This window comes from Palaemon carinicauda, chromosome 24 (assembly GCF_036898095.1).
Source record: "Palaemon carinicauda isolate YSFRI2023 chromosome 24, ASM3689809v2, whole genome shotgun sequence".
In the NCBI taxonomy this organism is placed as follows: domain Eukaryota; kingdom Metazoa; phylum Arthropoda; class Malacostraca; order Decapoda; family Palaemonidae; genus Palaemon; species Palaemon carinicauda.
In genome coordinates this window covers 109,185,400-109,197,711 of record NC_090748.1, presented here as the reverse complement: position 1 = coordinate 109,197,711, position 12,312 = coordinate 109,185,400, and the positions used below count along the sequence as shown (strand labels likewise).

Here is a 12,312-nt window from a genome sequence, read left to right as displayed (position 1 = left end):
ACATTTTCCAGACATCCAACACACCTACGCATATTTAGCTAAACATAAAGCTAGGCCAGAAATATTCAGAATGCAAAAAAAAAAAAAAAAAAAAAAAAAAAGCTGACATAATAAGATCTCAGCTTGTACTTTCCGTAAAAATATACATATGATATACATGAACTAAGCTTAGAAAAGGCATCGGTGCCTCTCTATGGACTCAAACGTATATTCAGACCAACTACATTACCTGCTGGCAAGGCCTCTCAGGTGTGGCCAAAACACCAATATTATGAATGCGCAGGTGAAGCTGGTGCCCAGACGGTGCTAACAGCTGATGAGTGAGAACGACACCAGGTGCTGGAGCCAAAGGGAAGTTAAGGGAATGGACAGTGCCCAAAGAGACAGCATTTTCCTCACCAGGGATACCGACGTCCTCTCTTGATATTTTCTGAGTTCCCAGTTGAAGAACTGTGCGCTGGGTAAACTTTGTTCCTGCAATATAAGACGGCTGTTTGTGATACACATTCTATATATTTGTGTAACAGTATTCATAAATTTATGAACAAGCGACACATTTCCAATAGAAATGAAAGGTATTAAGTTTCAGTTTCATCAGAATGTCAGACAGCAGTAACCTACCCATAAACAACTTAAACACATGGGGTGAGCCGAGGATTATCTGTTGTCCACACGAATGCAAGGCTAGCATGTTATAATTGTACTGTAATAGCCAAGAGGCCCTGAAGCATCTGAAACTCACCTGAAGCATACCTCAGCATTCAATCTCGCTCAGCTATACAGATCTGCATAGCTTAAAGGAATATGGGACTATGATCTGACTAAATAAATACCAATTGTATTTTTCCACAATTTTTTTTTTCAACTGGATTGTCTATATCACAATTTCTTTCTGTACTTAGTATTGGAATTCACCAAGAACTTTCCCCATTTACAAATGCCATTTTCCGAATATTATAATAACACAAGATTTAACTTTAGTTTTTAATGTTACAACTAAAAGGCATCTTCGAGAAACGTCCTTAAATACCGCTGCTGTATTACCAAGAGACGATTATTGTTCAACTCGCCCGCCACCTGGCCAGTAGCTCTGGGCTTGCTACCTGTCCACCAGCAGGGGACATGCAATATCAAGACCAGTAGTGAAAGAAATGTTCCCAACCAGCCCTTTACCAGTACAGTTCACATTTTGTTTGGTAAATACCAGGAACATCTACAGTTACATAATATCTTGACTTACCCATAAGATAGGTTGCCTGGAATCCTCTGCCTCCGCCTCTGTGAGTAGTATGAAGGACAATTGTGAGAGTCGATGCATAGGACACGTAGGACAGGCGCTGAACCTCCCTTTTAGACACAGCACCACATAAGCGTAGGGACTCTCCCACTCCCTCCCCAAGGATCACCTGAAATAGACAGTCTTATGTATATAACTAGTAGGACTCTACTACTTCCTCGCCAAGAATCACCTGAAATAGACAGTCTTATGTATAGAACTAGTAGGGGTCTCCCACTCCCTCGCCAAGAATCACCTGAAATAGACAGTCTTATGTATATAACTAGTAGGACTCTCCCACTTCCTCGCCAAGAATCACCTTAAATAGACAGTCTTATGTATATAACTAGTAGGACTCTCCTACTCCCTCACCAAGAATCACCTGACATAGACAGTCTTGTGTATATAACTTATATATGCAAGTAACACAAGTATATACATAAGTACATTTGGATGCAAGAATGTCTAGTACACCTTGCTCTGAATAAGTCCACCCAGCCATATGCTTACTTTGGTTACTCTACGCAAAGTAAGGGAGCGACAGGATGCACTTCTTCGGAGTGAGGTGTGCCAGGGACCCCTGTGTCTAACTGTACGTGTTCGCGTATTTAAATGTGATTGTAATATTAAATGATGCCCTTCTGAGGCAGTGGAAAGTCAACTTTCTTTCTCTATGGTCTTCAATTCTTTCAATACTTTTGGTTTCTCATACTTGAGAGTCTTCATTAATATTATCACATCAGTTTCTTGCCAACAGAAGTCAGTTTCACCAATTTCATGGGTTACAATTAGCAACATTATTAAATTGCAGACTGCCAATATGTTTACTTTCATTCCAAATAATAAACTTAATAAATTTTTAAATACATTCCTGTAATCCTTATCTGTAAATTTACCCTCTTCTTAAATCTCATGGCTGTCTAATATTAATTTTAACAAAAAATTTACCTAGACGCTTATATAACCTAAGACTATCTGAAAGTCTTCTAACGTTGCAAATGAATTATGCAATTTCTCCCAATCTTGTTCTATGACCAGCTGATAAAATATTTTGATACAAGCAACCTATGAAAGAAGTTACATGAAATAACATTATGTAGTTGAACTTTACTCCAACTTTCACATTTCATTTACAGTCATAACATTCAATCAAATTCAGTACTAGGAAAGTCTAGGGCTGTGATTTGGTAGTTTATGTGAATCCATTTCAAATAACGAGAAATTTCACTTAAAACTGTTATTTATATTACAAAAATTCGTTTAATATATGTCAATACACCTCCTATGACTTCACATACTACAAATAATAATCATATGACTGATTACAACTCTGGTAAGATAGTCTTGAAACGTTGTCTTACTAGAATCATTCTTCTGTAGGTTCATGATACTATATTTCATATAAAAATGATGAAATGTAAGCAGATCTTTAAGTTATGTTGACCTTAACAATGAAAAAGCAAGATATGGTAACCTGAACACCTAAAAACCTACCTCAACATAATCATCTTGGCACTTCTGGTTCGCTGTGTTCTTCCCATTGATAATACTGTTGGTGTTTTGAGGCTGAGAAGTGTCGATCGTTGTTGAAATAGCACGGGTGAATCTACGACTGGGATGAGTGTTATTTGCAGATGATGGGAGGGATGAAGATGATGCTGAAGAGAGAGGGTTATCAAACGGAGGAAGAGGAGTTGCAAAAATCCTCTGAGCGACTGGGGCCGGCTGGTCGGCTTCATTAGTATCAGTTGACGACGAAGATGGCGCTGATGCTGGCTCTATCTCATCTCCTGGAATGGGTTCTTTTGCACCCACCTCAAACATTTGGAACTGCAGCCATATTCTTTCATTCGCTGTTATGCGGATGAGAAAAAGCATTTTATTCAGTGCAAATATCATATAATAAATGCCTACCAGGGAAACTTATTCATTGGAGAATAAGATAACATGAAATTACTGTATAAGATTTTATCCCAGCTTTCCAATTTCTAAACATATATAGAACTAGCATCAATAGAAGCATTGTATCAACAACTTAAATGGAAATACATAACCAAAAGGGATTAACTTTAAACATTGAAAAGGTAAATTAAAGCACAGTATGCAATCTTTACCAAAAGATGAAGCTTTAGGAGTCTTCTTCAATAGGATTACATAGAAGGAACGGTTAAAATTGACAAAATATAAACTGGTCACTTGAAAATTCTAAGTGCTCATGATTGACAAAAAAGAAAGCACTTGGATAGAAACCTATATCTCCTACTTAATTAAAAGTAACCAGATAGGAATAGATATTATGAGATGATCTAAAGAAACACTTTCTCCTACAGCCAATGGTAAGCTTCTAGAAGCACAAGCTTCACAAGCGGAGTATGGCGCTTTCAATTATGCCTTACCAGAGGCCTTGATCGTTGTTGTGCAGTGGATGTTGTCCAGATTGAAGTAGGGAAAGTTGGGGGAAGTAATGACTCCTTGTGGTTGACGTAATTCCTGGTGGGGGCAGGACGACATGTCGACGACTCGCCAGCGTCCCATAACTCCCGCCCCCACCACTGACCAGTCAGAGTGGAAGGTTACCACAGCTTCGTTGTCTCTGGAGACGTACTCGAACCTGGAAATGGCATTCTTGAGTCAGTTATCTATATTTTGATCCAATAGAATGTTATATTTCTAGAAATCGTTGCTCAGGTAATCCCAGCTGTGATAAAATAGCTATCAGGCTTGTGACTTACAAACATTTTTACGGTGAGTACTGACGTCATGCGTCAACCTACTTATATTGACGTTTTGTACTGTAACTAACAAATGAATAAGATAAAAAGAAACAGCAAATTGCATTATAGAAGCTGAATAAACTTTTCAATATTGCTACATGAACGAATGATGCACCAATAGCGTCATCAGACGTCATCAGATACTCAGAGGGTTAAAACGTACTTTTTATTAGATTCTAGGTGACTATTTATACACTTAGGTAAACATAAATAATTGATTGACATTAAAAAGTATAAAAAATAACCATATTTGTATAATTGTATCCTGAAAAGAATGAACTAAACTTCATTTTCCCACTTAATGACATCTGGCACTTAACTAGGCATCACGATGCCAAATATTCAAGCTAATACAACTCACCTGTCCATATCCTTGAGATGCCGACCGCAATACCTCACCATAGAATCTTGGGGCCCACTCTGGAGGCCCAAATAATCGTAGAGACAATCTTCCTGGTACTCTAGATCTATTTTCGAGAAGGTAATGACCAACCGCGAGTTCGGAGGTCCGCGAAGAGTGATGGTCAGGTGCAAGTTGTTGGGGTACAAGGAAGGATAGCCAAGAGTGGTTAGGTTTCCTCCGTAACCTGTTACTAGGATGTTCTTGGCAGCTGGGGGTTCTGTTCAAAAGGAAATTGATAAAGAAATTATTTTCATTCATGAAACATTTCTTGAAAAATCGTACAATAAAAAAAATTCTCTACAGTCTGCTCAATTATACCCATGTTTAAATAGGATATTATTATTATTATTATTATTATTATTATTATTATTATTATTATCATTATTATTATTTGCTAAGCTACAACCCTATGGTATATGGACGCTCGTTAATCTCTATATTCTACTTCTGTTCAAACTAGGCATACGGACGCTCCTTATTCTCTACATTCTACTTCTGTTCAAATAAGGCATACGGACGCTCCTTATTCTCTATATTCTACTTCTGTTCAAATAAGGCATACGGACGCTCCTCATTCTCTACATTCTACCCATGTTCAAATAAGGCATACGGACGCTCCTTATTCTCTATATTCTACCTCTGTTCAAATAAGGCATACGGATGCTCCTCATTCTCTACATTCTACTTCTGTTCAAATGAGGCGTACAGGCGCTCCTTATTCTCTACATTCTACTTCTGTTCAAATAAGGCATACGGACGCTCCTTATTCTCTATATTCTACTTCTGTCCAAATAAGGCATACGGACACTCATTATTCTCTATATTCTACTTCTGTTCAAATAAAGTATGCGAACGCTCCTTATTCTCTATATTCTACTTCTGTTCAAATGAGGCATACGGACACTCATTATTCTCTATATTCTACTTCTGTTCAAATAAGGCATAGTGATGCTCCTTATTCATTATATTCTACTTCTGTTCAAATAAGGCATGCGGCCGCTCCTTATTCTCTATATTCTACTTCTGTTCAAATAAGGCATACGGACGCTCCTTATTCTCTACATTCTACTTCTGTTCAAATAAGGCATACGGACGCTCCTTATTCTCTACATTCTACTTCTGTTCAAATAAGGCATACGGACGCTCCTTATTCTCTACATTCTGCTTCTGTTCAAATAAGGCATAGTGATGCTCCTTATTCATTATATTCTACTTCTGTTTAAATAAGGCATACGGACGCTCCTTATTCTCTATATTCTACTTCTGTTGAAATAAGGGATACGGACACTCCTTATTCTCTATATTCTACCTCTGTTCAAATAAGGCATACGGACGCTCCTTATTCTCTATATTCTACTTCTGTTCAAATAAGGCGTACGGACGCTCCTCATTCTCTACATTCTACCCATGTTCAAATAAGGCATACGGACGCTCCTTATTCCCTATATTCTACTCAATTCTAAACCTGTCCAAAGAGGGTATATGGTCGCCCAAAAAGATCAAACGGAAACATCGTCCAAAAAGGCAGAAAAAAACATCTAAGAGGTCTGTTTCCCATAAGTTTGAGGCCCCCGATATGTGCATTAGGCTCTCGAACTTCAATCTTTCATTTCTTTGATCTTGCATTTGAACCATTTGGTTGTCCATCAGCATATAAGATGAAGATGGGGAGAAGAGAAGCAGATGGAGTAGTATAGTTGAGTCTGCAACTTTCTATTTGTTTAGTTCTTAAAAGAATTCTATTCCTTTGTCGTTCTGAGAGAGAGAGAGAGAGAGAGAGAGAGAGAGAGAGAGAGAGAGAGAGAGAGAGAGAGAGAGAGAGAGAGAGAGAGAGAGAGAGAATTACAGTATGTTTATGTCTTCATTTTGCTATCAAAATACCATATTAGAAATGAAAATCATAACTTCAGATTCTGAATCTGAGAGAGAGAGAGAGAGAGAGAGAGAGAGAGAGAGAGAGAGAGAGAGAGAGAGAGAGAGAGAGAGAGAGAGAGAGAGAGAGAGAGATTGCAGTATGTTTATCTGTCTTCGTTTAGCTATCAAAATACCATATTAAAAATGAAATTCATAACTTCAGATTCTGAATCTGAAAGAGAAAGAGAGAGAGAGAGAGAGAGAGAGAGAGAGAGAGAGAGAGAGAGAGAGAGAGAGAGAGAGAGAGAGAGAGAGAGATGGATGTAGATGGTCAGCCCAAATGGAAGACAAACATTTTCTTGAAGAGATGTTAATTCATAATAGCATCAACTTGCAAGACTGTGTGATCCTCTTCAGATAAATCCACTTACAGAGCAGTATTGAAGAATAAAATGCATTTTCCCTTAAAACACTTGAACGAAAACCAATTGAAATATATATCATCAACAAGCCTTAAAATATCCAATCTAAACTTCTACAGTATCTATAAAAAATAAGTAACTAAAAGACGATCTTTGCTGGCAAAGTAGTAAGAAAAACCACAGAAAAATCTTGTCTCTAATTTCAATCTTGATTGATAATTAAAACATGTCAAATACGGTTAAAAATCCATGAAATTAATATGGATGAAAAGCAAAAAATTCATGGAATTTAAGGAATAGTCTTTTTTCAATTAAACTTACTTTGCAGTACCGAATAAACTACTCAACCACACCTTCCCAAAGAAGCTTCTCACCTGGAACTTTCCTAGAGCAGACGTATCCTCCAAACATGTCGCAGTGATGAGCAGCCAGAGATAGAGGTGGTTGGTGGACTGCCGCGAACGATTTGGCGCCACCGTCGACATCTCCTGAAGACTTAAGCAAAGCGTATCCTTGGAGGCTGTTCCTGACATGTGAAGCCCTTCCATTCGTCCGGTGAATTCTGTAATAAGGAGGGTTCAGGATTGAGTTCTTGGTCAAAGTAGGAATTTAATATGTGGTGTTCCTTAGGGCAATGAACTTGGCACATTACATTTCATACTATATAAGCATAATGTGGTTTGGCCTAGAAGCCAAGCTAGTTACAGATGCAGATGATGCTACTCACTTTGTATTAAGTCTATCTTCTGAATGTAGATATAGAACTGCTCAATACCTTAAGAGTTAAACTATCATAATTTCTAAAAATTGCTGAAAAGAGGGGACACTTTACTATTTTTATGCAGATGATGCTACTCTCTTTATATTAATTCTACCTTCTGAATGTAAATATGGGGTTGCTGAATCCGTAAGAGTTAAACTATCATAATTTCTGAAGTTTGCTGAAAAGAGGGGACACTGAGACTTTTCTATTTCTATCTGAGGATTTCATACAAATGTGATTAGTTGCTGTAATAAAAAATAAAATTGAATTAAAAAACCCAATTGCTTATGCTCCATAAAAATATTTTGGCCCAAAATTTTTAATATAATTTCTTTTCGTTTTTCAAAAGAGATGAAAGTTTAAACGTATTTGACATAAACTTGTGTGAACTACCAAATAAATGAAAATTAGATTTTTATGTTGGGTGCCACAAAAAAGTAAATTCATTTATACTAGCAACTACTTTGAAATCTAAAGCCTTTTAGTTAACAAAATCAACTTTTACTAACCGGAAAACAACAAATTTTTCTTGAAAATTTTGCTTGCATCTGCCATTCATGAGCAACCTTTAAACCTACGAGTTAAAACATATATTCTAATTGTCCCACCTTTTTTAGTTCATGCTACAAGCCCTTACAGATTATATCTACTGTGAAAATAACAAAGTTTCTTCTCACGAAATAGACCCATCAACTTAAAATCGCTCCACTTCAGAAGAAAGTTAATAAAATATAAGCCTAAATCGCTCCACTCCAGAAGAAAGTTAATAAAATAAAAGCCTAAATCGCTCCACTTCAAAAGAAAGTTAATAAAATAAAAGCCTAGATCACTCCACTTCAAAAGAAAGTTAATAAATACAAGCCTAAATCGCTCCACTTCAGAAGAAAGTTAATAAAATAAAAGCCTAAATCGCTCCACTTCAGAAGAAAGTTAATAAAATAAAAGCCTAAATCACTCCACTTCAAAAGAAAGTTAATAAAATAAAAGCCTAAATCGCTCCACTTCAAAAGAAAGTTAATAAGATAAAAGCCTAAATCACTCCACTTCAAAAGAAAGTTAATAAAATAAAAGCCTAAATCGCTCCATTTCAGAAGAAAGTTAATAAAATAAAGCATAAATCGCTCCACTTCAGAAGAAGGTTAATAAAATAAAAGCCTAAATCACTCCACTTCAGAAGAAAGTTAATAAAAGCCTAAATCGCTCCACTTCAGAAAAAAGTTAATAAAAGCCTAAATCGCTCCACTTCAGAAGAAAGTTAATAAAATAAAAGCCTGAATCGCTCCACTTCAGAAGAAAGTTAATAAAATAAAAGCCTAATGGCTCCACTCCAGAACAAAGTTAATAAAATAAAAGCCTAAATCGCTCCACTCCAGAAGTTAATAAAATAAAAGCCTAAATCACTCCACTTCAAAAGAAAGTTAAGAAAATAAAAGCCTAAATCGCTCCACTTCAGAAGAAAGTTAATAAAATAAAAGGCTAAATCACTCCACTCAGAAGTTAATAAAATAAAAGCCTAAATCGCTCCACTTCAGAGGAAAGTTAATAAAACAAAAGCCTAAATCGCTCCACTTCAGAAGAAAGTTAATAAAATAAAAGCCTAAATCGCTCCACTTCAGAAGAAAGTTAATAAAATAACAGCCTAAATTGCTCCACTTCAGAAGAAAGTTGATACAATAAAAGCCTAAATCGCTCCACTTCAGAGGAAAGTTGATAAAATAAAAGCCTAAATCGCTCCACTTCAGAAGAAAGTTAATAAAACAAAAGCCTAAATCGCTCCACTTCAGAAGAAAGTTAATAAAACAAAAGCCTAAATTGCTCCACTTCAGAAGAAAGTTAATAAAACAAAAGCCTAAATTGCTCCACTTCAGAAGAAAGTTAATAAAATAAAAGCCTAAATCGCTCCACTTCGAAGAAAGTTAATAAAATAAAAGCCTAGATCACTCCACTTCAGAAGAAAGTTAATAAAATAAAAGCCTAAATTGCTCCACTTCAGAAGTAAGTTAATAAAATAAAAGCCTAAATCGCTCCACTTCAAAAGAAAGTTAATAAAATAAGAGCCTAAATCGCTCCACTTCAGAAGAAAGTTAATAAAATAAAAGCCTAAATTGCTCCACTTCAAAGAAAGTTAATAAAATAAAAGCCTAAATCGCTCCACTTCAGAAGAAGGTTAATAAAATAAAAGCCTGAATCACTCCACTTCAAAAGAAAGTTAATAAAATAAAAGACTAAATCGCTCCACTCCAGAAGTTAATAAAATAAAAGCTTGAATCACTCCACTTCAGAAGAAAGTTAATGAAATAAAAGCCTAAATCCTCCACTTCAAAAGAAAGTTAATAAAATAAAAGCCTAAATCGCTCCACTTCAGAAGAAAGTTAATAAAATAAAAGCCTAAATCGCTCCACTTCAGAAGAAAGTTAATAAAAGCCTAAATCGCTCCACTTCAGAAAAAAGTTAATAAAAGCCTAAATCGCTCCACTTCAAAAGAAAGTTAATAGAATAAAAGCCTATTTTATGATGAATGACAGTCAAGTCATACTTCCTCTTGCTCTCTCGAAACGCAAGACTATCTTTCCAGTCTATTACCATTTGTGTGGAGTGATACAATTTTTCCCAGACAATGACTCCCACGGTGAAAATAACCAGCGATGCCAGACGCGAGTTATCAGGAGACATTGAGGCGTCGGTTGATTTCAACGAATTTGAGAGAGAGAGAGAGAGAGAGAGAGAGAGAGAGAGAGAGAGAGAGAGAGAGAGAGAGAGAGAGAGAGAGAGAATTTCAGTATGTTTATCTGTCTTTATTCAGCTACCAAAATACCATATCAAAAATGAAAATCATAACTTCAGATTCTGAATTTGATAGAGAGAGAGAGAGAGAGAGAGAGAGAGAGAGAGAGAGAGAGAGAGAGAGAGAGAGAGAGAGAGAGAGAGAGAGAATAAAAGGCTATTTCTTGCAAATATGAGATAGTTGTTGTATATACAACAACAACAAATACATCCATTTCTAGTCCACAGCAGGAAAAGGCCTCAGACACGTCAAATTCACTCCTGGGGATTAGCCTATTTTCATCACCACGCTCGCCAGAACGGATTGATGATAGTAGACTTTAATCTGATCGCCCACAGCAAACCAACATAGTATAGGTGGCCCTCCCTAGCACAGCTTCAAAAGTTGTTATATATAACAACCTTAACAACCTATAAACAACCGTAACTTACTTGTGGTGTTAAGAATGGACCCGTCCTTCCACTGCCACTTGTAACTATGGGGTTGTGAAGTGGCCCCCAGCCAGTACAGTGGCCCTCCCTAGCACAGCTTCAAAAGTTGTTGTACATAACAACCTATAAACAACCATAACTTACTTGTGGTGTTAAGAATGGATCCGTCCTTCCACTGCCACTTGTAACTATGGGGTTGTGAAGTGGCCCCCAGCCATTAATGTGGCCCTCCCTAGCACAGCTTCAAAAGTGGTTGTATATAACAACCTTAACAACCTATATACAACCATAACTTACTTGTGGTGTTAAGAATGGACCCGTCCTTCCACTGCCACTTGTAACTGTGGGGTTGTGAAGTGGCCCCCAGCCAGTACAGTGGCCCTTCCTAGCACAGCTTCAAGAGTTGTTGTACATAACAACCTTAACAACCTATAAACAACCATAACTTACTTGTGGTGTTAAGAATGGACCCGTCCTTCCACTGCCACTTGTAACTATGGGGTTGTGAAGTGGCCCCCAGCCAGTACAGTGGCCCTCCCTAGCACAGCTTCAAAAGTTGTAGATAACAACCTTAACAACCTATAAACAACCATAACTTACTTGTGGTGTTAAGAATGGACCCGTCCTTCCACTGCCACTTGTAACTATGGGGTTGTGAAGTGGCCCCCAGCCAGTACAGTGGCCCTCCCTAGCACAGCTTCAAAAGTTGTAGATAACAACCTTAACAACCTATAAACAACCCTAACTTACTTGTGGTGTTAAGAATGGACCCGTCCTTCCACTGCCACTTGTAACTATGGGGTTGTGAAGTGGCCCCCAGCCAGTACAGTGGCCCTCCCTAGCACAGCTTCAAAAGTTGTTGTACATAACAACCGTAACAACCTATAAACAACCCTAACTTACTTGTGGTGTTAAGAATGGACCCGTCCTTCCACTGCCACTTGTAACTATGGGGTTGTGAAGTGGCCCCCAGCCAGTACAGTGGCCCTCCCTAGCACAGCTTCAAAAGTTGTTGTACATAACAACCGTAACAACCTATAAACAACCATAACTTACTTGTGGTGTTAAGAATGGACCCGTCCTTCCACTGCCACTTGTAACTATGGGGTTGTGAAGTGGCCCCTAGCCAGTACAGTGACCCTCCCTAGCACAACTTCAAAAGTTGTTGTACATAACAACCTTAACAACCTATGAACAACCACAACTTACTTGTGGTGTTAAGAATGGACCCGTCCTTCCACTGCCACTTGTAACTATGGGGTTGTGAAGTGGCCCCCAGCCAGTACAGTGGCCCTCCCTAGCACAGCTTCAAAAGTTTTTATACATAACAACCTTAACAACCTAAAAACAACCATAACTTACTTGTGGTGTTAAGAATGGACCCGTCCTTCCACTGCCACTTGTAACTATGGGGTTGTGAAGTGGCCCCCAGCCAGTACAGTGACCCTCCCTAGCACAGCTTCAAAACTTGTAAATAACAACCTTAACAACCTATAAACAACCCTAACTTACTTGTGGTGTTAAGAATGGACCCGTCCTTCCACTGCCACTTGTAACTATGTGGTTGTGAAGTGGCCCCCAGCCAGTACAGGGCTCCAGAAGCG

At 37.8% G+C, this 12,312-nt stretch overlaps 1 protein-coding gene across 1 annotated transcript in view; it reads right to left on the bottom strand.

Annotated features, from left to right (window-relative positions):
* The window catches only part of LOC137618548 (uncharacterized), a 243,436-nt gene that overhangs the window by 55,974 nt on the left and 175,150 nt on the right, over positions 1–12,312 (bottom strand). The window contains exons 10-17 of the mRNA XM_068348706.1: positions 12,221–12,312; positions 7,457–7,475; positions 7,104–7,291; positions 4,412–4,670; positions 3,673–3,887; positions 2,771–3,129; positions 1,241–1,406; positions 230–474 (exon numbers count right to left, since the gene is read on the bottom strand). The exon at positions 12,221–12,312 is cut by the window's right edge and continues 74 nt beyond it. Coding sequence (XP_068204807.1) covers positions 230–474; positions 1,241–1,406; positions 2,771–3,129; positions 3,673–3,887; positions 4,412–4,670; positions 7,104–7,291; positions 7,457–7,475; positions 12,221–12,312 — 1,543 coding nt within the window. The remainder of the gene's footprint in view (positions 1–229; positions 475–1,240; positions 1,407–2,770; positions 3,130–3,672; positions 3,888–4,411; positions 4,671–7,103; positions 7,292–7,456; positions 7,476–12,220) is intronic.